This window comes from Mycteria americana, chromosome 23 (genome assembly GCF_035582795.1).
Source record: "Mycteria americana isolate JAX WOST 10 ecotype Jacksonville Zoo and Gardens chromosome 23, USCA_MyAme_1.0, whole genome shotgun sequence".
NCBI lineage: Eukaryota > Metazoa > Chordata > Aves > Ciconiiformes > Ciconiidae > Mycteria > Mycteria americana.
In genome coordinates this window covers 4,289,383-4,316,065 of record NC_134387.1, presented here as the reverse complement: position 1 = coordinate 4,316,065, position 26,683 = coordinate 4,289,383, and the positions used below count along the sequence as shown (strand labels likewise).

The following is a 26,683-nucleotide window of genomic DNA, read 5'->3' as shown; positions in this document are numbered from 1 at the left end:
CTGCATTTTACGTTTTAAATTTTAAGTTGTTCTAACTCCTACAGCTCCTGATTTATGCTGTGAACTGACCACTCTGTATGTTGTTCACTGGCCTTTAACAAATACAACCAGAAATGCTTTTCTGGGAATCATTGTCCCTGTATGTCCCTCCCATTTCCTGGAGATGTTCTTTAGTCTGAGCTGAAAGGGGTTTGTCTGTAGAGTAAGAATTAGTATTTAAAGCATGATTGGGATAGATAAATGTTTATTGAAGCTTTGTGCTGTTGGTGGTTGTGTATAAATTTAACATAATACAGTTACTATCTCCCCAGAGCACCTGAACAAATGCTTAAACTCCAGTGAAATCAAATGGGTGCAAGTATGTGCTTACAAACTTTGAATAAGAGCTGCGAAATGCACTCTTGCTAATTTGCACTAACCATTAATGCTAGTGTGAGTACTTGTGTTGTCTGAACTAACAAGCAAGTGAACACCCAAGCAAAGATTGTGATTTCCAAGATGTCTTACTAATTACCCTGGCTGTGATTTAATGTTAATTATTTATTATACTTCATTATATTCTGTAGCTCAGTTCAAAACAAAAACCTGAAATGTTGGAATTATGATCCATCCTTCTGGCACCATGATATTAAATCTTTTCTAAGAGCGATTTTGTTTTAATTATAAGGTATATACTAAAGCTTCATTAATTTATATTACAGAGCTAATTGCAGGTCTTTGCTGTCTTTTTTTTTTTTTAGCAGCAGAAACAATGCTCATTCTACTATGAGGGCCCAATTCTGCAGTAATTGTACAGAGGGCAATGGACAAATTAGACTTTATTTGCAAGTTTTCATCATAAATGGTTACAGGACAATTCTGTTTAGGGTTGGAAAGGATGTTTTTAAGGAATCCTGAAAAAAGAGGAATGCCAACTTTCCTTGCGAATTTGGTGTCCACTAAACATGGCCACAAATTTGTAGAATTGAGTGAATTTGTTCTTCAGCTCTGGGAAACATGGACCTGGGTGTTAAGAGAAGGGCCTTAATGCTGTAGTGATGCAAAAAGAGCTTGTCTTAATTGTGAACGTTTTCAAACTTGCAGTGTGTTTGCTTTTAGATTTTTGGATTGCTCTCAAAATGGACTAAGCAAAATACTTGGTTCCAGATATTCCCAAACTTAGGTGAGTTGCAGTTCTTTAGAATTGCCCTATATATGTTGAGTGCTCTTTCAAATGTTATTTTATTGTTGTTTCCAAGAATGATTTTATTTGCATGTGCAATCTTTATCCGGGACATAGAGATAAAGCTGCATTTGTCCAAAGTAGCCTATAATCCGGGCCAGTTGTGGTTTTCCGGTGTTTACTCTCAAACATTGGGAGCCTGACTGCGTTTGTGTGTGTGTGTGTTTAGAGGTGTTCAATTCCCACAGTTCTGTGTTTTGTGCTGTGCTTGACTAGCAGTTGAATGGTCTTCCGTTTAAGAAAAGCAGCCTCTTGGGTGTTTTGAGCTGGAAATGCAAAATTAGTGTACGTGATGACTTAGGAGACTTGTTTCGAGGCACATTGCGAGTTTGTGGCAGTGCTGGGTTTGCAGGATGAGCTTATGAATCTCAAAGAGAAATCTGGATTAGCAAGCTCTACCCAGCCTGAGAAGAAAGAAAACGTTTGCACAAACATCTGTGAAGGGAGACTGATGACTTTCACAAGATCTTAAATAGATTGTACTGAATCAATTATCCAAGTCCTGTATGTTAGCTACAGCTGAGACTTTAACTGGGACCCAGTGAGCTAAAAAGGAGCCTTCATCCTTTCTGAGCCAGCAGGAGTTGTGCCAAGCTGGGCTCGGCTGGAAGTCTTTCTTTGTAGATCTTGCTGGCTGACAGTGTGAAAGGTGGAGGAAGGCTAAAAACGGCTCAGAAGCATGGCTGAGCGTATGCAGGGAATAGCAATGAGAATGGCGAAGAAGCGCTTGGGTTCTCCAGTGAAATAAGAGACCAAGTCTGTAGACGTTATGGAAAGCATCCAAGAGGGTGGAAAGTGTGCATCAAACAGGTTATGTGGCTACGGCGAGGAACTGCTGCATGAGGAAATGGCAGGAGAAGGAAGTGAGGGAGTGGAGGAAAGGAAAAAACCAAACCCGAACGACGACGACAAGAAGCAAGGGGAGGCTCAGCCCAGGAGTAAAATAAAGGGTGAGCCTGCAAAGCATCCTGCCGAGCAGGTAGGGGACGGAGGTCATTGGGGTCCTCGGAGGAAGCTTTCCCTGCAGGGGACGAGACCCCGGAAAAGGCCCGGCGCTGCGGCTGCTGCCAACCCAAGCGCGGAGGGGACCGCCGCCGCGCCCCGGCCAGCGGGCGAGGCCCGGCGTACGGCCCCGGGGTGCGGACCCGCGGCAGCCCGCCCGGCCCGGCCCTCGGAGGGGCGGTGAGCGACCCGCCGCGCCGCCCCGCCCTCTCCGGAGCGCCGCCCCCCCGCCGGGTGACGTCACCCCCAGCTCGGCCGGCGCCATTTTGAAAGTGGAGCGTTTGGGGGGGGGCCGGAGCGAGGCGCGGAGCGGGGGCAGCCCCAGGAGCGGAGCCGGCCGCACCCCCGCCGCCATCCGCCGCCATCCGCCCCCCGCCGCCGCCCCCCGCCCGGCACCGGCGGCCCCGCCGCGCAGCGCCGAGACCGCCCGACCCGCCGCGGCCGCTATCGCGAGCCCAACATGGCAGGTAAGGGGAGGCTGCCCCCGCGGGGCACCGGCCCCTGCCGCCGCCGCCGGGCGGGGGGCGCAGGTGAGGCTGCGGCAGCGGCCTGCCGGCCGGGCGGCGGGGCTGCCCGGCCGGGGGCAGCGGGCAGCGCCGCCTCCGTCCCCCGCCTGCCCCGGCTCGCTGGGGCTTTCTCCCCAGCTCGCGGAATGCCTCGCAGCCTGCCTCTGCCTTTCCCGAGCCACGGCTGCCGGCGTGCCGACTGCCTCTGCCTCGCTCGCTCCCCCGTCCCCGCTCTCCCATTCCGCCTCGCCTGCGCGTTCCTGATTTTTTTTTTTCTCCCCCCCTTCTGGGAAACCGTGCTTTCCTCCCACCCACCCCTTCTTCCTTTCCCTCCCTTATCGGGGGAAAAAAAAAAAGCATGAAAGCAGCAAGGTGGAGGGGCTTCGATGGGGGAAGTGGTGTATTTTGAAGTTCAGTGTGCAGGAGGCTTGCAGACAGGGTGGGTCTTTCGCCTTTTTTCTTTTTTTCCCCCTACAGGCTTTTTGAATTTGTAAACGTGCTTGCATGTTGCATTTATTTCTCAGGTGGAGTTAGTGAGGACTGTGCAGAGAAGTGCTGCTGTGCCTGGAGAGGTGTTGTAGGGTGCAGACGTGCTTGTGTCGAGAGTACAATTGCCCCCTTCTGTAGGGTGCAGCTTTTAAGCATCTGCAAATGAGAGTAAAATTGGGTACAGGATGTAATTAAATAATACAGGTCGTTCTGTGTTTTCTTTCTCATTCCTTCCTGTGCTTGCTCCCCATTTTGCATCCTGAAGTGCCCTTGGTAGGCTAGGAGTGCGTATGCATAAGGTATCTCTTCCTTCTTACTTTTCCTAGCGATTTCTTAATTCGGAAATACATTCATCCCCCTCCTCTGCAAATGAATTGTCTTTTCAGCGCTTTGCATTTGGAGGAGCAAGCGTGAGAGGCTGTATTAGGTTTGTGCTTTGCTTCTTTCCCCTATACCATATGCCCATGCTCCACCCTCCTCTTTTTCTTTTAGTCGGGGGGGGCGAAAAACAGTGCTAACTTGGTTCAAGTGAATTGTATGAAAGATAGAATTTTAGCCTAAAGTAGAAAGAGCAGTGATTTTTCTTACAAGCTGTCCCCTTTAAATGCTTCCATGGTGCCAGCTGCTAAATGACAAATGAAGAGGTTTGAGAGGAAAGAAAATGAGTTATACGGGGTTTGGGGAATGGTAGAGAGATGTGTGTGGCAAACCTTTCCAATGTATCTGCAAAAAGCATTTTGACATCTCTTGCATAGATGGATGCTTGTATTTGCCTTCACCTTGTCAGGTTATGTAGCTTGCATGTCTGTATACTTCAGAAAAGAAATTAAGGCAAACAAAAAATGCAAACTGGACTCCGATTGTATTCCAGTACTTCTCTTAACATTCTGAGACACTTGGTCTTTTTTGAAAAGGTTATTTTGGGGCTTCTGATTTCCATGTCTTTGACTTCGCCCCCCCCCCCCCCCCCCCCCCCCCCCTTAACTTAGTGTAGAAGAGGGAAGAAGTCCCTTCTGTATTCTTTGTTATTCCAAAAGTGCTAATAGACCTTTGGATTAATGTGTAAATGCCATCTGTTGCTCAGCCTGTTTGAATTGTGTTGACGAAAAGTTCCATTTTGACAGTGGCTTTCAAAAAAAAAAAAGAGGCAAGCCCATTTCAGTCTCTTCCTGTATGTACTCAGCCCTGCAGTGATTTGCTCAGAATGAAATGCAAAAGAAATGGGTGGTGATTTTTTTTGTGTGTTTTGGTGGCAGGGTTCAAATGAATCACTGCCTTCCGCCGAGGCAGTAATGTTCCTGAAGTTTTCTCTTCGATCCGTTTTCTATGGTAGTAGAACTTGTTAACATCAGATTGCTTGTTTGCTTTTCTGCTCGGATTTGCTGCTTTTTAAGGCTGATAATTGCTTTCGTTACTTCTGCGAAGAGACTCTAAAATTGTGGTAAAATTTTTTTTCTTTAGCCTTTAGTATGTAGGTTCAGTTCAATGTTTTTGTAAAAGAAGGAAATGAATAGCATGCTTCGTTTATATTGAACGAAAGATTTAAATTTTCCAAAAATGTACAGCTTTTCCTGACAGTTCCTGTTTAAGTTGTTTGCGTGTGTGTGTGTTTGTAGAGGGTTCTGACTTCTAAAGTAGGAAGAAGCTTTGTGTTAAATCAGATGTTCATGCACTCTCATTTTAAATGCGCAGTTAAAGTTACCACTAGCAAACTTAGTCCAGCGAGCTTTTGGTGGATAGAGGCTTTTATCGCTGTTACTGCTTATGCTTACACTGTTTTTGACAAACGTTGCACTGAACGCTGGCAAACCGCTAATGACAAAAACAATATCTGTAAAGGAAAAAGGTGGGGAGGGGCAATTTGTAATTGTGCCGACAGCACTGCTGAGGAAGTAGGCGTGTACAGTGTTGCCTGAAATTTTAAATCGGTAACTATTGTGTGCTCTTTGTGTGGCTGTGGGGGGTCTCATTTTTTGATTGTGTTTTTTAGGAGCTGGAGGAGGAAATGACATTCAGTGGTGTTTTTCTCAGGTGAAAGGAGCTGTAGATGATGATGTAGCAGAAGGTAAGAGCAATATTTTTTACTGAATGTTTTCTGACTTTTTAACTACTCCTTAGGCAGGGAGACGTAAATGCAATCTTACTAAAATATCTCAGTGTTGCTGTATGCAACCTGAGCAAGCAAATAAACATTTAATGTGCATTTGGATACCCAGATTCAGGATTAAACTATGGTTTGAGAGTACTGTTCTGCACACTTTTAAGAAAGGTTGGATTCAGGCTTCTTAAATATTTTGCTGGAATTGTTTTCCAGGATTGTTAGATTTCCCTGTCACTCAGCTTTTGATTTGTGTTTTTTCCTAATCTGCAAAATGGGGAATGTGATACTTGCATTCCACAGGGAGGTGTTGTGAGAATTAATTAATGTTTGTACTCTTTGAAGATCTAAGTACTAGATAAAGATCAAGTAATTTTCCCAATCTGTCCAGCTTCTATTAACCAGAAGAGGAAGAAATCTGAATATTTGTGCATGCTTACTTATTAAGTAAAGAGGGCTTTTGTGTTTGAAATAATATTGGAAATTGCCTAAAATTTTCTAAGCTGGCAGTGACAAATGTCATCTTATGCTAAGATGGCTGCCTCTGATTGTGACTGCAAAGAATGTACTTGTTATTTTCTTTTTCTTGGATGGGGATCTTTAGAGCAATCATACTTTCTCTGTGCTTTTCAATCGCTGTGCTAGAGAGCAACATTTCTTCTGTGATCTTTTTTTGAGGAAAGCCCCGCTGACTTCTACATTTCTTTGGCCATAAAGTCCTGTTTGCACAACACGGCCTCTAAGATCACGAGTTAAAATTTTTCTTTTGCAAGCAGTTGGCCTTGTCACTTATGTAATTCTTAGGGATTTTTTTCTTTTTTATGGATCTTGAATGCTCTGACTTACAAGTAAGATTAATGTTGTATTTAGAAAAGCGGTAACTACAGTTTCCATTATTTTCCCATTTGATGTGTCGTTCAAGTGAACTTCCAAAGGCCAAAAAAATCAGTATAAACATAAGTGACTAGTTTTTATTTATTAGCTGCAGCATGTGGCAAATGATGCACTTTCAAAGATGCCCGTCACTTACAAGCTGAAAGATTGCTTTTGGAAACAAGAAAGCTGTAAGAATTTTTTTAAAGTTTAATTTCAAATTCTTCAGGAAGTATATTTTTAAAGCTTGAACTCAAAACTACTGTTAAATGTAGTATAATTTTTTCCCCGGCAGACTTTCAATCCTGCAACGTTTATTTTAATTACATATCAAACTAAATGCTTAATTAAGTACAAATATTGAAGAAGTTGTGGTCGTGTGGCAAGTGCTTGCAAATAATTCTTCATTAAAATAGGCATGATGACATGCATATAATAGTAATGAGCTTTATATATATATATGGTAAAGTGGCTTTTACAGGGATCGGGAAACACAGAAACCAGGAAATAGTCTGTCCTTAACTTCCTTAGCTGTTCCAAGGTATTGTACTTCATGTTACGAAAGACGACTTGCTAGCCTTATGCTTCCTGACAGGTTAGCAGCTGTACAGTGTATTGCTGGAGTCATAGTGGGTGGAGTTCAGGGAAGCCTTCGCTGTAAGTGAATTAACTAGCTTCAGTTTCAGCAAGCCAGCCAGGATGGTTTCCAAAAAATTGTAAGAATGTCCATTTTCGATTTTATGGACGATGTAGCCTTCTGATTTTGTGACCCAAAGAACAAGGAGAAGTTTGGTTTCATTGTCAGCTATAACTGACTCAGGATGAGTCTTAAGGTACAAGCCCCAGAGTCTCGACATACTGCAAGGCATCCTGAAATTTAAATGCCTAGATCCTGGAGTGAGGTCCCAAGGTTGGTATTGTATGTGGTTGTAATGAATTTGTTGAGCTGAAATTCCCTTCTCTTCCCGTATGTTCGGCTCCTACGATTCATGCTGGAAATTTTTGAAAGCCAGCTGTCTAATCAAAGTGGAAGTTTAGCTTCCATGTGATCCTTTGAGTTCTTGGTATGTTTTGTAAAGTCTCCCTGTGATACTGTTGGAAGGGTTAATAACATATCAAGCTGGTCACACTTTTCATTTTATTAGCTATATTTCTGGCTTTAAGGTTCACTTTAATAAAACAGAGCCTTGTGTGGTTCTTGCGAAAATTGGAACAGCAGCTTTGCATGCTTCTGGTCCTCCTTCAAAATACCCAAGGACAAGTTGACAGTGGCTTTAAGTCTAGTCTGAGGACCTTTTTTCCCTCCCTGCCTTTCTGTCTGCTTTTTTGTGGCAGGCACAATGGTGAAAGCTAAAGACAATCTTGCTGTCTGAAACTTAAATGATTGTTTAATCACTGTGGTCCACAAAGTAACAAGTGTGGACTCTAATCGCATCTATGACTGAGGACAGTGCCCATTTGTGTACGGTAGTACCTAGGGTGTGGACTTTTGTTTTTTGAATGGCTTTAGAGCTCAAATTTAAAAACCTAACTTTTGTTATGGAATGCTGAAACTTCACTAAAAACAAAGTGAAGAAAACAAACCTGAAAGAAATGGGAGGTTTCACTTTCTGTTTTCTTCCTGTTTGTAATACCATGTTGCAATATTTATATTGGAAAGCTAGCTTAAACTAAACTAATAGAAATGTTAACCAAGGAAACTGCATCTATTTAACTGTGTTAATCAGTAGAATGCAAAACCAGTGGTCTCTCTACAATGTTGCCTATGAAACAGGCCAACGGAGAGTAACACTTTCAATGCAGTAATAGTGGCAGCAACTTTAAAAAGCTTCCTAAGAATGCTGGTACATAGCTTCCAGTAGATTTGAGGTCAGATCTGACCTCGTAACCTTCATGTCATATGTATAACCTATAATTCTTTAGATACTTAGGCTAGAATGGCTGTCTATTACAAAGTCAATATTTGGTGGCTTTGATGGCTGAAACATGAACTCTGATATGTATAGTTTTTAATTTTCTGGCTTTCTAAGCACTGTGTGATAGATGGATGTGACAGTGTTTCTTTTAGAGCTAATGAGGGTGGAAGGGAAAGAAGGGGGAAAGCTGTTACTAAAGCTTGGGGAAAGAAGATGGTAATGAGTTTGTCTGGGGCCTGCCTGTGTCATTCTGCTGTGGCAAAGCTTTTCTAACTTTAGGCATATGGATGTTGTGAGGAGCAGAGAACTAGCCTCTCTTCTCTTGGTATGTATGGAATTTATCCTTGGTTGTAGCTGTGGCCTGGCCCTATCAGATCACTGTGTTAAGCACAGAAGTCAGGTTATAAATTGAAATCTGAGAGTCAGCTTCATTATAATTGGGGTCCTTAATTTTAACTGATGGCAAAAGTTTGCCTTTTTGTGATTTTAGCAGTCCATTGCCTAAGGGCAAGGGTGTTGTAGCTTGTGCTGGATCTGTTTCTCAAATAGCTGATTCTTTGCTCAACAGAAGTTTTCCTCCCTTCTTAATTTTATATTTATCTTGTGTCCAGTCCTACAACCTATCTGTGCTCAACTTGTTCCCTGTATTCTGGAGAATCTAGAGGCAGGACATGAGATTAGACAGGGCTTCCCCAGTAGAGAACACAGAGTCATTGTCCCTGATAAGTTCGATGATCAGGTTATCAAAGGCATCTGTAATGCATGGATTTTTTTTTTTCTTTTGTGCCATCACTGTTTCAGTGCAAGTAAGACTTAACTGTCCAGAAACACTCAAGAGCAGACATTACCGTGTTTTCTTAGTGGAAGTTTCCTTTATGGGAATGATTACAGAAAAGGATTACAACGATTTTCTGCAGCAGTTTCAATGTTTTGGGACTTGTTTTTACTCTTCTGCTGTTATGTTCTCCAAGATGTGGCGTAATGGCAGCTCCAGTTGGAAACAACTAAGAATTGTGAGTTTAAACTGTCTGTGAAAAGTAGACACTTGCTTAATGGAATGAGTTTGTACTTCAGACCAAATTAAGTCAAATTTGTTTAATTACTTGGCAGAAGGAAAAGAGTCAAGCTGCTGTATCTAAATGTTCTTTCAAGTGTAATCCAAAGATATGTAAAAGTCTGATAGTCTGGGTCCAAGGCTGGCAGCCAGGAACTTAAGTCCTAAGCTTTAACCCTGAGTGATTACCACTCATCTTTGACAAGTTGTTTAACTATTTCATGCCCAAATTGTCTCTGAAAGAAGTACTGGAATATCTGCTGTGGGTGCTGATTACTGACGTAATTTTAAAGTCTGATGCTTAACCTTTCTGTGCTGCTTTGTTAATAATCTATGACTTGTTTCATGTTTCCTCTTTTATAGCCAAAACATTACTGTAGTCTGTTTCAGTTTTTGCAGATGATGAACAGATGAAGTGTCTTAGGTTTCTATCCCTAGCCTGCTCGTGTGTGTGGTCAGAGATATAAACAAGATTTGACTTCTCTCTTGTTCAGGAATGCTTTCTGTATTTGATTCTAGGTATGTTATATCTTTCAAGTGTAGTTTCATGTTTATTTTTGGCAGACTTCAAAATTGCAGAACAGCTATGGGAACTGTTGTTGCTTCAGTAATGGTAGTTTGTCTTCAGTGCACGAAAATAGTTATCTTGGAGTAAGGAAAATTGAAGCCAGGAATGAGGACTGCTGTAAAAAGCAGTTTACCACCATCTGGAGTTCACCATCTTCTCTTGCCTTACCAGAAAGCTTTCTCTGTGTCAAGTAACATGTATCTGTAATAGCGGGTTGGAGCTGCTGAGCCTTCCTGAGAAAGTTGGTTAGCTCTGTCCTACCAGACTGTTAGTCTTGGTGGCACATCTGGTTCTGTAGGCTTACCAACAATTGACTAATAGGGGCCTATACTTTGCAGATGGAGGGATGTTGCTGGAATCAGTTGGGAAGAAGGGCTTCTGCCGAGCTATGTTTGTGGGCAGGAGTCACAGAAGAGAAACAATGGCATTATCATAGAAGTCACTGATGGGCTTTTTAAATGGTTATTGATGGAATAGGAGGGGAGGAAAAATTCTCAGAGAAAAGTAGCAAAGGTGTGAGAGGTTGTGATAATAATGCTGAAGAAAGATTGGGGTATAGTTGTGGGAGGGAGCTTAATTTGGGTTTTTGAGGGCTGTGGTTATGTTATGTATGCTCATAAGGTAACATCAGTTAGAAGGAGCAAGGACTAGTAATAGGTTTGCTTTTAAGGCATAGTTTGAAATACGCTGTAGATAAAAAGACCCATGCTTATAGTCCTATTCTGTATTCCGAAGTCTGCTTCTGTATTTTAGCTCTTTTATCTTCAGCCATTTGTAGAATGACTGTCTGTATCTAGGGAGAGAAATAGGCTACTGTGTTCTAGGAACTGCTGGTCTAGATTGACTAAAGTGTGCATTTAAAGTGTGAAGTCCCCCAAAACAAAGAGCATTTAGCAAATAGCTAAATAGTAAGTGGCTGTTCAGCTCCCTCGAAGTTATTCAGTACTCTCTCTCGACATGGGTTTGGTAGCTAGGGCGCTTCAGCTTGTCAGTTATGCTGACTGGTATTGTTCTGTTACTTCTACGATGCTTTGCTGTTCTTGGAATCTTTTTTGCTTAAATTAAAAATGAGTTGGAAAAAGGAGTGGTTTTTTTGTGCCGTAAATATGGTGGTTATAGTGATCAAGCTGTCAGACTCCAACAGTACAAATGAATGCAACTTGGCTATCAGTGGCAATCCTGGTGGATTACAACTCTTGATCAGCTTTGTGAAACTTCATAGTTTTTCATTTTAAAGGTGCTACCTAAATGATTCTGGTTTGGGTATCTCTACAGCTACCACAGAAAGCCATTTCTAGTGTAGCTTCATAGAATGTGTTTGGGGAGAACTAAAATGAAGAATAAAACTCCTAGTGGATGCAATGCTGAAGTAAGAGTTAAGAGCTGGGTGTTCCTAGCTGTACTGTCTGCTTTTTTTTTTTTTTTCCCCCCTTCTTCTTCTTTCTGTTCTCTTCTGGCTTGCCTATTTAGGCCATGGCTACATGTTTGGCAGCATTTCTGCTTAAAGAGGCACTCCTTCCCACTTTGCTGGCACAAGTGTTCATGTAACTGCACAATGAACTTGTTTGGGAAGCTGATCCAGCTGAAAAATACTTAAAACTGTGGTTTTGACTGGATTATTTTTCAGCTGAATTGAACCCTGATCTGGTTCTCGGTGCTCTGTGTGTGCTTGTGCCAGTGTAGTGTGGGGAGTGATCAAGTGGTTCAAAGGAACACAAGGAACTCTGGAAGAGGGTTGGTCTCTTGGTAGGACTTCATGTACAGTCAACACAAGACCCTGATCTCTGAAGTGCTATGCTACTCCAAATGGTAAAATCAACTGGTAAAAAGGACTTTAAACCTTTGCTGTTCAAGTTATATACTTTGAACATGTGCTATCTGAAGGTCGGGAATAGAATGTATCTACTACCAATACTGTAACAGTATTCTGAAGAGACTGAACTAAAATACTGGCCAAATAAAGTAGTTGATGCTTTGCTATGGTGCACTGATGCTTGACAGAGATCCTGCATCACTGGTGATCATCATCATCTGGATGCAAAGACTGCAGTTGGTCCAAGTCTGTGCTGCTATTGAAAACAAATGGACCTGTAGATTTTTACTGGGTTACATTGCAGTCAAATCAGATCCCTGAATTTAAGGCTGTGTGGATGTGCAAACAATAGAAGTGTAAAGAAGGGGAGATGAAAACATGTGCCTGAGGGCAGGTGGCGAATGCAGACTACCTCATTTGGTAGCAGCATGGATCTAGGTGGGTATAAGCTGGTCGTCAAACTGCTGTGCAGTGTGACAGTTCTAGATTTTTTTTGAAATTAGATGTCACGTACACATGTGCAAACACATGCAGGGGGACACACACACAATGTCATTTATCACTGTGTTGTAAATAATCTTTTTGACATTTTTCTGCAGCAAAACTAGTACGCATGGAATAGGTTTTCTTCCTTCAGTGTCCATGCAAGCCGTATGTGGAAATGACATTTGTTTAGCATTGTTACCAGCTCTGTTAGTAAAAAGAGCTGTGTTAATATCAGTACAGTTTAGTTTCTTGGAAGTTGTTCTAGAAAAGAATACCACTTAATTGGGAGATGGATTACTTACTGATTGCTTTACTGTAAAGCACTTTAAAAAGATAATCTGACAAATGATAATCTTCTTTTATTGTGTCTTATCACTCTTAATATGATTTGAAAACTTGATCCCTTGGTTGGGGTTTTGACTTCACCTAAACTAATGTGTTGTCTCACATTTAGATGCTGTAGAATTAGGCCTTCTTTGTTTTAGATGCTGTTTAAGTGTGCGTACAATTAAATCTGCTTTGTACTGTACCTGCTGTAGTAAAAACATCAATTACTGATGGTACCAAATTCAGGCTACCATTTGTGCTTTCCTCTTTAGGAAACACTGTGCTCCCAAAGCAATTTCATTAGTATAAGATGCTTTTATAACGGCCTTGAGGGTATTTTCCAGACCTTTTTTCATATTTTCAATGCTCTATAATATGCAGTACCATAACTATGTCTACAATATTTTTAGTATGGAGCGAAAAGTTTTGCAGAGTAAGTCAGTGTTCAGTAATTATGTGAAACTGAGGTTTAACCTTCTTAAAAAAATGATTGAAATGAAAATAATTGAAATGAATGAAAAGTCCTGGCATAGGTGGGCACTTACGTTGTGTGAATAGAGACAACGGTTACCATGTTTCTATGAAAGTAAAAGGAGAGAAATACAGGAAGTATGATACTTGATCCAAACCAATTTAGAATAATCTCTTTCAAGAAGCAGCAGTGAGTCTTACAGTCAAAATAACTACACCTGGACAGTTTTCTAGATTTTAAACTTGAGTGGAATATATGTAATTATAGCTTTGTTATATTGCTTTACAGCTCAGTTATGCTCTTAAAGCATGAACTAGATAATGCTACTTTTGTAGGGTTAGTATGCAAGTAAGCTGGAAATAGAAAGGACGTTGTTGTTCTTTCCTGCTGTTACATGAGCCTTCCTGAAAATGGGGGAAGCCTAGAAAGGTGTCTTAAGAGGTGAAGTGCGTGTGCGCACTTGTTAATGATTTTGTGTAGCAGGACTTCCTTTATTGACTATACTGTTGCTCACTTTCTGGCTCCCCAAACAGGACTGCTTTAGGACATTGCTCTGGGCAGCAGGTAGTGTTACATGATGGTGGTCTTGCCTTGTTCTCTTCTGTGACTGGAAGGTTTTGGGTTGTTACATTTGCCTTTAAAACGAAGATGCTGGCTAATGAGACATCAGGTAGGGTCTTGCTACTGTGAGTTGATGATATCACTGAAAATAATTATTTGAGGCTTCTGTGCATGACTGTAATTCGGTTACAGAAACAGAAGTGGCTGCAAGCTTCTCTCTTCTAACTTACCATGCTTTTGTTAAGCACCGGAGGAGAAATTATTAATTTTGTCAGCTGCTCTTTATAAAAATGTATTTTCCTCTTAGCGATCCACAAGTGATAACACCATTAAGAAAACCAGTGTATTTAGGTCACATGTTAAACCCCTTAGGCAGTTATGTTTGCATCTAATTTTGGAAGAAAGTTTTAGGGTCAGGAAAAGAGGGTTTAAAAGAGTTGTACTGTAAGAAAGATTGATTTCCCAAGTATACAAAATGCATTTTTGTGTGGAAATGTTTCTCATTGCATTTTCAATTGCAGTTCCTAATTTAATGCTGTGGGAAGGATGTGATCTGCAAACACACACAGTTGGCACTCTATGCTTTTGTGAAGTTGAGAAAAGATAATTGCATATATTCAGGAACAGTTAAGGTAATTGAGACTTCAGACTATAGCTGCTTATTTAAAAGTTGGAATAATTTCTAATATATTCTTGTCTGTTAAATGCTAGTAGCTGTATTTTCCTTTGTCCCTGATGAATATCAAAAGTATTCCAGGGACCATACTTTGGTTCTTAAAAGTAGTGATTTCAGCTGGCCTTTCTCCTGTTAGTAGAAGGTTAGAAGATGATTCGCAGAAATTGACTTATGTGTGTTTGTGAATAGTGCTTACAAATGTAGTCTGAAGGACTTTTTTTTTTTTTCTTTTCCAAATAACTTAAAATTTTAAAGTAAATTGGCCCAGCAGACAAGAGCTACATACTGAAATAAATCTTTAGCTTCAATTTAGCTTCAACTCTCATAAACATATAATGATTCTCAAAGACACTTGTTTGAGAGTTCCTGGACTTGTTTCCAATGGAATTACATTACTAAAATCTAACTTCTCAGGTACTGTTCTTGGTGCATTGTGAAAGGATTCATTTATAGAAATATTGGAGATAATAGAAAAAAATCTTGGATTATCTTTTAATAATTGCTGTGTTCACCTTGTTTTGGAGTGAAGCGTGGCCTTGGTGTGGAAATTAGAATTCAAATTGCATCTTGACTTGCCTGTAGGTTCATTGTCGCTTCAGGTAACTGCTGCTTCTGAAAGAGATGGTCCTTCCTTGTACCTTTTCCAGTTACTGCTTTGAGCTGACACAGATGTTCACTTAGCTGCAGAGTGATCACTTCAGAATCTGACCTGAATGAAAATTACATGTCTTGGATTATTTGCTATCAGATTAATTTTATCCTGAGTTAGCTTCCCCAGGCTGATTTGTCAAACTGTAGCAAATGTTTGTGGTGGAATAGGTAGTGGTGCTACAGGAATGGCGCAAGAGGTGTGAGAGGTGAATGGATAGATTGCTTCTCTTGGAGGTATGACAATGGTTTTGCAAGAGATGTAAGAGGTGAATGGATGGATTGCTTCTCTTGGGGCTATGATAATGGTTTTAAGGCAACATGTGAAACTATGGCCTTGTGAACAACTTGCTCAGCCTCTTCCTCCGCCTTTTCAGGCTTACAATTGATGTGTGCTTGTTCATATACTGCCTTTCATATGGAAAACTCTACTTTCAGTGAATTGAGATTCACGTTTGAGGACACCTCTTCTAAAAGATCAGTGTGAACAAACAGCAATTGAAGTTGAAGCCCTCAAACTTTTTCATTATATAATTTAGCAGTGAGAAAATGGCACTGCTTTATAGAGGTAATAGCGAAGCATTCATAACCTTTTTTAGTGGAATGTGGAACTGGCAGGAATGGCTTTTTGAGCAAAATTTTAAAACTTTCTGTACAGTCCTTCTGCTTTTTTCTCAGTCTGTTCTTATCACAGCTTCATGGATTTGTTTTGAGGTTCTTTTTTGGGTTTTTTGTTTGTTTTGTTCTTTTTTTTAGCTGAATCTTGCTTTTTTTTCCTTTTTGTTTTCAAGAAATATGCGGGATCTTTCATTTTACTCCAGACCGTTTTGGAAGTGATAACCCAATCTTGAAAATGGTGGGGGCTGGTAACATGCCAGTTCTGTTACTGGAGCAGAACACATGCTGTGCTTAACCCAGCGATTTTGTCTCTGACAATATTTAGATGCCTCAGAGGAAAGTGCAGCAGGAAGACAGAGAGCATTTAAAACAAAACAAAAAAACCCGCCCTGAGATTCTGCACATCAGGTTGTTGGCTCCCTGGAGCTTGTGGATTCTTTTCCTTGACTTGACCTGAAGAAGCTCATACCAAACCTGGGGATAATAGACATCTACTTGTTTCTGTAGCATTCTCATCTTTCTGCTGTTTCTGAAAATCAGGGAAGTATGTTCTAAATTGCCATCTACAACTGTGCTACTAGGTCATCTCTCTGTTCTGTTGCTCGATGTTCCTGCACAAGGGTTATTAAGCATGCCTGTTGTTAGAAAAAATGACATGACAGAGTGAGTGCATCCTGTGTAGGAGCACTTCTGGCTTAATCTTTCCCTCTTGCTGGTTGCTATCATTTTGAAGCAGTCATCAAGAGAAGATGGTGTACACAGCCCTCTTTGGTCTTGTAAGCTTGTTTATGTATATGTTGCAATTATTTTTCCAGAAGTTTTACAATTATGTAACATTCAGCTGGAAGTTGTTTGGCCCCTTCCAATTCATGTTCTTTCTAACCAGTGTCTTTGACTGAGGCTCACGTTTCTTACAGGGCTGTTATTACTCTTTCACTTTTTACCCAGTTTAAAGTTTAGATTTAAATTTAATTATTGGGGCGGAGGGGGAGAGAGAGAGGGGGTGGGATTGACAGAAAGGAAGACTAGAAATGGAGATAACTGAAAGTAATCATCCAGAGTTGTTTCGTCTGGAAGGTCACTAAGTCATTTTAACCCCTCCATGCTTTGTTTTCCCTGTCTTTAAGACCAGTGTGCCTGTTCTCCAAAATGAAGTTCCAAAACTTTAAAAAGTTATTGCAAGGAACTTTGAGATCCTTGCAGGACAGTAATACTACTAAATACTCTCTATCTTGTTTTCAGCTGTTATACAACTCTTCCAAAAGCCAAAGAAAAGGTCCTAATCTATAGATAGAGAAGGTGAGAGATGTAAAATAATTAACTTAAAAGTAAAGGTCAGTATTTTGCTCAGATTAGTAGACTGTATATATATTTTTAAGATGTGTTATAGATATAAGCATCTGCCTTAGAGAGTTGTCAAGATTTGTAGATTCCATTTTGTATCATTTAGAGAAGTGAGTGTTAAGAATCTCTGAAAGTCCAGGCCAGAAACTACTAATGGCCTCTGTCTAATAAATTTTTTTTAAGAAGCTGAGGCATGTATGCTTGAGCCAGAATAGAAACACAGGAAAATACTTGCCAAGTGGGGAAAAAGAAGAAGAGGCAACTGGAAAAGGGAAGACTATCTTTTCAGGTTCCAAGTGCCACTGCATTAAGTATTAAAATGAACTGATAAAAGAGTGAGTGCCCATAGTGAGTGAAGTAATCAGAAATTTTTATTCCACGGTCACTTAATAGTCAGAACTGTGTATTCATCTCTGCTGGAAACTTCAGTTGTACTTGTGACCTTCACAGGCGCTGTGCTCTCCGGCAGGCTGCCTGAAATTCATCTAGTGAGTGTGCCTCCCTCCCTCCTTCCCTCCCTCCCTTCCGGTATGGTAGGTAAGAGTGATTTTTGCTTTCATTTTCCTTCCTTAGAAGGAGGCGCTTTACACGTTGTCTGAGGTACAATGGTCTCTTGCATTCTACACATGAAGATTAAAAGCCTTAGAAAGTTTTGGCTTTAGCTTTTCCATCTGAAATAAAAGCTTTGGTCAAAGAACGTGTGAATAGAGTCTGAAACAGCGTGATAGTTTCTAGGAGTTGTTTTTTATATCTACAACAGAAATGCACACCAAGTCACAGAATTCTAGTAGCTGATTTTGGAAGGCATTGGCAACCTATGGTATTTTTGTAAAATACTGCTACTAATGTTTAACTTGCAGTGCATGTTTTGGAATGGCTTCAGCAAGAAGAGAAAATCAAGATATTCCAGTGCTCTTAGTCTGTAGCATTCTCAGTGACGAATCAAGAAAGGCATTGCCTAAAGGCTTCTGTTATGTACATGCAAAACAATAGCACAGTATGTTATTTCCAAATATATTGTTATTTGCAAACAGAAGACTAACCACTGGCTTTTCTGTGCTCTGCAGCCTATTGAAATTCTGGCTGTGATTCCAGCAGAGATTTTTCCATAAATAGCTCTGTACTACTTCGGAACACAAACAAGCCCCTGAAAAGATCTAAAGTAAGGTCTTCTGAGGGGACTGTTTAGCCTATGTTATTAGTGTGTACTTCGGTGTAGATACTACAGTGGATGTGAGGAATATTTCTATGGGTTGAGGTGGGGGGGCTGTCAGCAGGAATTGAGAGGTAAATAGTTACTGATTGAAATTAGTTTCAAGGACTCATGAATCACCTGGCTTGAGCATGGGGGGGGAGGGGGGAAGGATAATAAAAATGAGCAAATGTAAGAGAAGCAGCTATGTTTTCCTTTTAGTATTGAAGTTTGTTGGTTTGGGGGGGGGGTTGGTTTGGTTTTTTTTTTTTAAATAAAAGCCATTAGGTAATGACTTCAGGCATTAGGTAATGGTTCAAGTAAATACAACTCAAAACAGAAATGATTTATTCTTTCAATGAACAGACATCCAAATTAAAGCATCCTTTAAAAATTCTTACTGATTGGATGTTTGGTTATGTGAATTAATACGCAGCTGATTTTGTAGTACAGGTTTTTCAGTGCTGTGTAGGTGAACATCCTCTTGAATAAGTAATACAGGGGCAACTTTTGTGTAGATATGTTCAGTTATAATTGGTGTAAGCTATCTTGAGTAAGGTAATTTGTAGTCTTGAGGAGAAGCTTGTAAACAGTCTGTGAATTAGAAGAAGAGGTGAGTAAATACTTCAGTGATTTGCCTAGTTCACAGGGCTGACTTTTCTGCTAGTCCTGTTGCTACTAAATAGTTTTTTAACAAAGCAGAAATCCCCTTTTAAAGGGAATCAAAGAGCATGAAAATAACTTTGGCATTTGTGAAATCCATGCTCTGAGTGGTAGGCTCTTCAGCATCCTTCTCAGCCCTTGGTTATCAAACAAATGTGTTTATCAGCTGTCACAACAGAATGAGGATGGTATCACAGAGAATAGGGCTGACAGGACCTTGGGAGCTTGTTAGTATGTTCTCTAAATGCAAATCTTTCACCTATACCTGTTACTCCTGTTGGATGTTTATTAAAAAGCCTTCATCTATGGAGATTCTACAGTCTCAGAAGCATATATTTGAGAGCTTAGGTACCCATAGTCTTGAATGACTTTTTTCATGTCTAAAATAACTTTTGGTGAAGGAACACCTAAAATTTCTGTGTGGGGATTGCATACTGGTCTTGAATGGAAGTTAGACCTGATACCCATACAAGGCAGTGGCTTCGTGCTATTAACTGGATATAACTTAGTGGGAAGAACAGCTTAACTGTTGATACTTTTTTCTTTTTTAAGGCCTAAATGGTATTTCCGAGCTTATTGAGATTTTTTTTTTTTTTTCTCCAAGAACCTTCCTTTTTGTTCCTTCTAGGCATACTGAGAACGGTTCCCTAAGAAAATGGAAGTATAAATGAAACGGCTAGGCAATACAGTAACACAGTTCTGCTGCAAGGGGCAATTAGCCTTTTTTTGGAAAATAGATACATTGCTAACATGTTTATCACAGGGAGAAGAAATAAAGCTTGAATGAAACTTAGTCCAATTCTTTTAATGCATTTTGGGGAATCCTCATACTATGTATAACTTGCATTTTGTAGCGTGTCTTATGAGAATTATGGAGCACTTCTGTAAGCATTATAAATCCTGAAGGAGCCTAGTGAGTATGTAGAACTGGGACTTAGCTCTAAGAATACAGGTTTCCCAGAGAGCAGTGGCTTGAGACGGAGTGCTGGTCTCCTGAATCTTCACTCTGTGTATGGTTAATAGGATGTCCTTTATTTGCAAGTCAGTGGGAATGTTTTCAGAGAGGTCAGAAATGGCAGTGCTGTTCTCCTCTGAATAGAGGCTATTTACTGTCTCTGTTCCGGCATAAAGTTTATTCTGGAAAATCAGTAAACCTGAATTTTTGTCCTCAGCAGTGCTAAAATTGAGATGTTACTTTCTTGGAAGTTAGGTATGCAGAAACAGTTTTGCTGTAGCTTTATTAATGATAAGTTGTAAAGTAAAGCTCTGCAGGCAGAAAATATGTTGGAACAAGTCATGTACCAGAGTACTAAGGCTAGACAAATGCTGTGTTAGAGCAGAAATAATCAAATCTGTTATTTGTAAGCCTTTTTGTCTCAATTCTCCTTGTATTGCTCAGTAAGTCCTTCAGTTTTGTGAGTGATAGTGACACAACATTCAGGCACCTAAGGGGATCTTATATGAAGCAATTGTGGGCATGAAGTTAGTTCTTGCTAGAGTTAATTTTGTTCCCTTTTAATTAGGTATGTATGATCTATATGCGATTGTACGAAGGACAAAAATGATGAGTAACTCCCCAACTAAATTCTACACAATACAAATATAACTTAGCCCTTCTGTCATCTTTGTCCAGGAAGACTTCTCATAAATCAGTGTAGGTTTTGCTGGCTGAACAGAGTTTCTGTAATGGAAATATAACTAGTGTGGAGTGTATATTGTACCGCTTAGTAAAACTACTTTGTTTAAAGGGATAATGTGTGGTTGAAAGGCACAATCCCTGTAATAGTAGATGTTTGAAACAGGAAAATTCGAAGGGGAGGAAGCTCTTTTTCTTTCTTGTGCCATTTAGTCAATTATCACTACGTCTGCGGTAATACTTAAAATGCTTCCTCTATAGTAGAAACTGTAGAAGCAGAGAGCACTGACGCTGCCAGTTTCCCCCTTCAAGCAAACCATAGACTTCGTATTCTACTGGGCTTACATTTTAGCTAAGATTTCACTTGGGGTTTAAAAAAAAAAGTTGGTTTTAGGTAGAGTTTTGTTGCTCCAGCACCAAAGAACGTGTGTTTGTTTTCAGGTTTTTTTAGTGTATTTAAACCACTCAAGGAAGGCTTGGTGATATGACTGTTCTGGGCTGTTACAAACTTTGGTGGTTGCCAGAATTCTGTGGCACTTGATTGAAGTCTAAGGTTTTGGGCTTCTTTATTTGCATCTGAACAGGCACACTTAATTTTTCCAGATTAAGTGTAACTGATGCATGCTGTGACAAGAGTGAGGCACAAACATACCTAGGCCAGGTACCTAAAATGTCAGATAGTTTTTTATTTAGTAGATGGTGCTTTCGAAAGGAATAAGGTAAGAATTATAATGCATTTAGGTTTTTAAACACAGATGTTGCTTAGGTAGTATATTTTCTCTACTTGATGTTTGTGTTCTTTTTGTTTGTATTTCACATCAAAGACGTCTTTTCTGATGGAACGATAGATAGCAACTTAATTTAGGGGTGCATAGCCTCTGAAGGTGATGTTATCCAGAGGGTGGAAACTACTGTTCACAATCTTTTTTTGGTAATCCTAACCTTGAGTGAAGAGGAGTTTTCCTTGCAATCAAAAGGAGATGGATGCAAAACTAGGTGTGACACATCCGCAGTAGGAGGGCCACTCTTCTTCTCCCGTTTCCCCACCTGAAAACAGATTTAAGCTTCACAGGTTGGAATCTCTCAGCAGCTGAATTACAGGGTTCAGTTTTCTGAACGTCACAAGACAGCTTTCACGTCGAACAGCTGGCTGGTATTTAAAGATGCTGAAATGGTGGATTTGCTGTTGATTACCTTTTTGTTTAAAAGCAGAACAATTCTGCTGGTTGGAGAGAGGAAAGCTTGTGGACAGACTTGGACTTTTTTGGTTTTTATTATTATATAGTATTGCAGTGGCTGCAAAGAACAGGCTCAAGGAGAAGCTGTGACCTTTAACTGCTTGTTCCTAGTTGTGAATAAATGTTGTAGTTCCACAACCTGTGACATTATTCACCCGCCTTTCTAAGGTTATTTAAGACGGGTACCGGGAGTGGGTCTGGATTTCTGCCACTTACGCCTCTTATGTTTATGATATTAATAAACTGGTGTCAAATGTCCTGGGAACGGGTGATGCAGGTTGAAAGACCTTTGTTTCAGCCAACAATAGACCTGAATTAGTGTGAATAGGAAAAGCAAATAGGCACTTCCTGTCATATTTTAAGGAATACTTGAGTTTGGGGAAGCATGTGTATTAAGAGATTTAAACTAAATGCTCATCATTTGCTTTTTTTCCCTAGTAAAATGTTCCCTGTGTATGTATGTGTATCTGTTAGTCTTTCTAAATATGCTTGCAGTGCTAATAAAGTAATGTCGAATCCCATTTGTTTGAATAGATTTTTTAGGGTATTCTTCAGGGGAAAAACTCTAAACCTAAGTAATGAAGACCTGAAGAGGGGAATTGTCTTAGCTGTTGCTTTCCTAACCAGGTTTGTTCCTCAAGTTAACAGATAGAGGCCTCTTGCAAAGACTAGAAACTATTTGAATTAAAATTATCTGGATGGTGCTTCAGACCACCTTGAGGTTCAGTTGCCTTTCATAGGGTATTGTAAAAGTCCAGAACAATGCTATTTGTGGTTTCAAGGCAGAGGATGCCTTTAGAGACTCAAGGGAGTTGTTGTCAAGTATTAAATAATCCCTTGTTACTGAGTTTGAGGTACTTTCAGGCTGATCCAGCTTGTTTTGAGTTGAAAAATGGCTCTGTCTTGAACTGGTAATGTCTTCACTTTGCAGTAGCTTGCAGATTGAAGTATTCGGGTAATGGTAGTCTGCCAGAGTTGTGGAGGACTATAAGAAGCTTCACCCACAGCCCCTCAATTCCAGGATGGGAAGGGTCATAGGATAGATCAGCTTAGGTATTTGTGTAAAATACAGCCTCAGAGGTCCTAGTAATACACAGGTGAAGGCAGCTCCCAGAGGACTTGGGAACTGTACCGACAGGGCTACAACTAACGTTTCGCCAGTTCCACAGTGTGTTAGGTTTTTTACATGAACTAATGGTGGAGCTAGGTTAACCTTATTAGTTAAATATGCAGTGCCTAAGTGTGGCAGCCAAGTCGTCAGTAGTTTTTTTGTGGTGTTTGCATCTGGACTGATCTGTTGTAAGTGTATTTAGTTTCCTGCTTCTCTGAATGCGATTAGACTGACTGCTCCTTACTCTGTTCTCCCGACTAGATGATGTCTAGCTTAGGGGCAAGAGAAGGTACTGGGAACTCTGTTGGTTTGCAGCTTCTTGTGAACTAAAGATACTGCTGTGGTCAGTTTATTCTCTTTCACCTAGTGAAGAAGGGGAATTGCCTATTGGTTTTCTATGCATGCGTTCTGAAAGGAACTGCAGTAATGTCTTGTCTTAAGGTTTAAAAATAGAAAGTAATTAATCAAGGTGATGAGGGTTAATGATTTCTATCCAGAAACCAAACAGCTTTGCATTTGTTTATATAGAGAGAACATTCTTCTATCTGCTGTTCTTATGAGTTTAATATGAGAGGATTTTTCATAGTAATTTTGGAAGCACGTTATTAATAACAAATTTGGGGTTAAAAAAAACCAAAATGAAAAGTACTTAATTCTCTCATCAGATGAAATAGTTTTAAGGCACCAGTTCAAGATTGTTTTCAGCTAACATATCCTAGCCCTATAGGTTTTTTCTCTTTTGTAAGTTTACAGTGAAGTTTGCATAAAAGGAATTTATGGAATGCAGTGCCAGATTTGGTGAGCAGAAATAAAACCTCTACAGTCAGGTATAGCCCAGTGGTTACAGTAATTGTGGTACAGGTGTTGCTTCACCAGTTCCATGGTGGATCACAGTTTTACATCGATTTAAGGTGTAGAAGTTCTTTCCCAAAGCTCATACTAATTTTTAATGTGAATGCTTTAACTCCTTTCACAAAGATCAAACTTTAAAGCAATTTTATATCATTTTTTAAGTAGTAGGAAGCATGGACCACACTAGTGTATGACACATCTGTTTTCAGAGTGCTTTGACTTGCTCCTGTTTGTCATCTCTGTTTTCTCTATGCCACCACAGGTGTCTTGGAGTCATGTATACTGGAGACTTTGAATTTCCTACTATAGATGGAGACAGGAAGCCGGTGGTCTGAGGTTTAAATCAATTTCCTTTCTCTTCTAGCAATGCCAAATTCTGACCTTGCTTAGGAAACCATTGTAAGTGTAAGCTTGTGGAGACTGTACATATAGACAGAAATGCACTTAATTGGCATTTTGGTTATGGGCTTGATAGCCTTTTGCAAATACAGCTGTGCTGTCTGGAGATGTGGTTGCCCCTGAGCGTGTTTCTTTTCTCCCACCCCCCAGCAAATCTGCTCATATAATGCCTTCTGTTCACTCTTAACGAACTCTGTTAGCTTAGCAAAAACCAAACTGCTTAATGTAACTGTAATGTGTTAGGGATCATTCACAAAAGTTTGAGTTGGTGGTAATGTCTGTCAGGGGTTGGGATTGTAGAGTTCCCTGTAGTGATTTCTGCTACTTCTGAAAGTTGCTGTTTTAGCACGCTTGGCCTCTTGCCTTGGTCCGAAAATAGACCACGGGAGAAACTGGTGATAAATTTGATGGTGAAAACTTGACCTGAATGGAGATGTTGAAGCTTACTAATGTTGGCCCACGAACAGCAGTTGCCCAGTGAGGCACAGCAATTGTTTACCAAATGCAAGAATTAAAATACTTAGTATGCTGCTCCCTAGACAACTTAGATTATAATATTGAACATAGAGTGTGCTTTCTGTGAATTGTGTTTAAATGAGGAAGTTGCCGTGGTATCACGGTTAACTTAAGGTCACTTGAAGATTTTTGAATGTGTCAGGAGCTGCTTTTCCACATGAGAGGCACTGTATTTTGGTAGATGGTGATTCTGTTCCCTGCTTTACTATTACCTTGGTAAAATACTTCATCTGCATATTTGTTATTATTCCAACTTGTAAAGGGTTTTGAGAGTCACTTCTATTTCAGTTCTGTTCTCTGCAGTTCTAGTGCCAGCTTCTCACTATTGCTTTGCAGAGAGGAGCAGCTTCTGTTGGCTAGGGCAGATGGATTTGGAGTTGTATTCTTCTCTGAGCATTGAGCCTAGTAAAGCTATTTAGGAGAATTACTAGCCTTACATAAAACCAATGGCAACAAGATTAAGGCTGGTATCGCTGTATTATTTCAGTGGGAGGGAATGGAAGTTTGCTGCTCAGTAACTGTTGTGTTTTCTAGGAAGGCTTAACAAAAAGTGGTTTGCATGAAGTTACAAAACCACAGAATAACATTGTTTTGAGCTTAGTACTTAAGTTGCATTCTCTCTAGACTATCTAAGAACTTGTTATAAACGCATCTGTAAATCCAAAGCCATCCTAATACACATATATCCTGTGAAATAGTTGTCTTCCAGTACTGGTTCCTTCCCTTAGCTTGTATTGTTCCTGCTTCCATTAAAAAAGTGATTGAATTCAAGCTCCTACTTCTGAATGCTGAACGCAGAGTTCTTACTGTCATTGCTAGTATGTAGATTTGACAGCATAAAGAGTAATCTCAGAAGGATGTGGTGTATTTAAGGATACTATGTGAGCCATGCTTTGCCATTGAAGAGTAGAGTCCTGCTTACCTGTTGGCCCACTGTGAACTGAGTCAGAGTTGCAAGGTAGGCATCGGTCACGTTAATGTAACTTAGGAAGCTACAGGAAAAAGCTTTATCAGGAGGTGTCCAACCTTTATTTTAGGGAACTGAGTATAAAGTTAAAAATAAACTGTGTAATAATAATAATAATAATAATGAGTAAATCACTCAGGCTTTCAAATCCAAAGTTGAACTCCTAGTTGAACTAGGACTTGCCTGTTCTAGCAAGTGATACTTTTCCTCAAAGATTGGCAAAGAAGGGGGGAAGAAAGAGTGACTAAAAGAAAAGAAATGGGAATATAGGAGAGTCCAAGAAATGGAGGGAAAGTATGGGTTTTTAGGACTGCTTGACAAGGTTTATATTTGGTTCTTTTACTTAGGGTGAGTGGTTTATGCAGTGAACTTCAGATGTGAAGTACTACGTGTATTCACTATTTGGAGACTGGCATCTTGTGTGTGTATATTGCATATAGACACATATGTAAATAGGACTGGGAGAGTCTCAACATTTAAATACATCTTTACCAAACAGGACTAGAATGCATTCTAGTGGGGAATATGATGAGTTCATGATGATCGCATGTTTTTTATTTTCAGCATCACAGGGCCTGGAGTACTTGGAATGAACGTGGACGCTAGAGAACACTCTGTAAATCTTTCTGCCTGCATGTAGATTTCCCAGATTTGTGCAAGCCAACAAAACCAGCTTAATTACTGTCTGCTGCTTGAACTGCGTCTTCGGCTCCCGCATGTTTGTGTTCTAACGCTGCTAAGGCCAGCAGCAGTGTGAAGCTAGCTGGCCATCGTACAAATTCCACTCCCCTCCCTGTTAAGGTGCTTTGTGTGCTCTTTGTGTGCAGCAGCATTGCAGGGCTGGTACTTAGGAGAGAACAAGTAACCAGCTGGCTCTTGCAATGCTTCATGGCACAGAAGTGAAAATTTTTGCCACAAGGGTAACCCCTTTCTTTACTTCTGTGTTGCATTTATTTCATCCTGTCCTCATATTGCTGAGGAATTAATATATTTTTAATGCCCTCTCCTAGTAAAGAAGAGATCTATTTAAAGGACTTCTAGAATGACTTGGGAAGTAAATTGAACAGTAGGAATGCCTTATCCCAGCTGCCTTTGGTTTTGTTGCCTAGTCACTTCTGAGAGACGGAATGAATGCAAAGAATCACTCTTGAAAGTGAATAAAGAAAAGGGAAATGAAGTCAATAGTAAAACCGGTCATGGTAACTTTAAAGTATACAATCCTTGTGTTCCCTTCCCCCTCTCTACATACATAAATTAGGGATGAGGCTGGAATGCAGAGGGTGTTTTCTTTTATACCATCAGTACTAAATAGTGCTTGCCATTTTGCTCTCTTATTCTTTCCCTGGTGCATATAGTTGTGGGATCCTGTGTTGGGAGCTCTCTTCTCTGCAAACACACATGCATAGTCACTCTTTTTTAATCTTATTTAAACAGCC

At 40.3% G+C, this 26,683-nt stretch overlaps 1 protein-coding gene across 1 annotated transcript in view; it reads left to right on the top strand.

Annotated features, from left to right (window-relative positions):
• The first annotated feature begins 2,464 nt into the window (after positions 1–2,464).
• The window catches only part of PPP2R2A (protein phosphatase 2 regulatory subunit Balpha), a 40,923-nt gene continuing 16,704 nt past the window's right edge, over positions 2,465–26,683 (top strand). The window contains exons 1-2 of the mRNA XM_075523437.1: positions 2,465–2,691; positions 5,210–5,284. Coding sequence (XP_075379552.1) covers positions 2,685–2,691; positions 5,210–5,284 — 82 coding nt within the window. The 5' untranslated portion in view covers positions 2,465–2,684. The remainder of the gene's footprint in view (positions 2,692–5,209; positions 5,285–26,683) is intronic.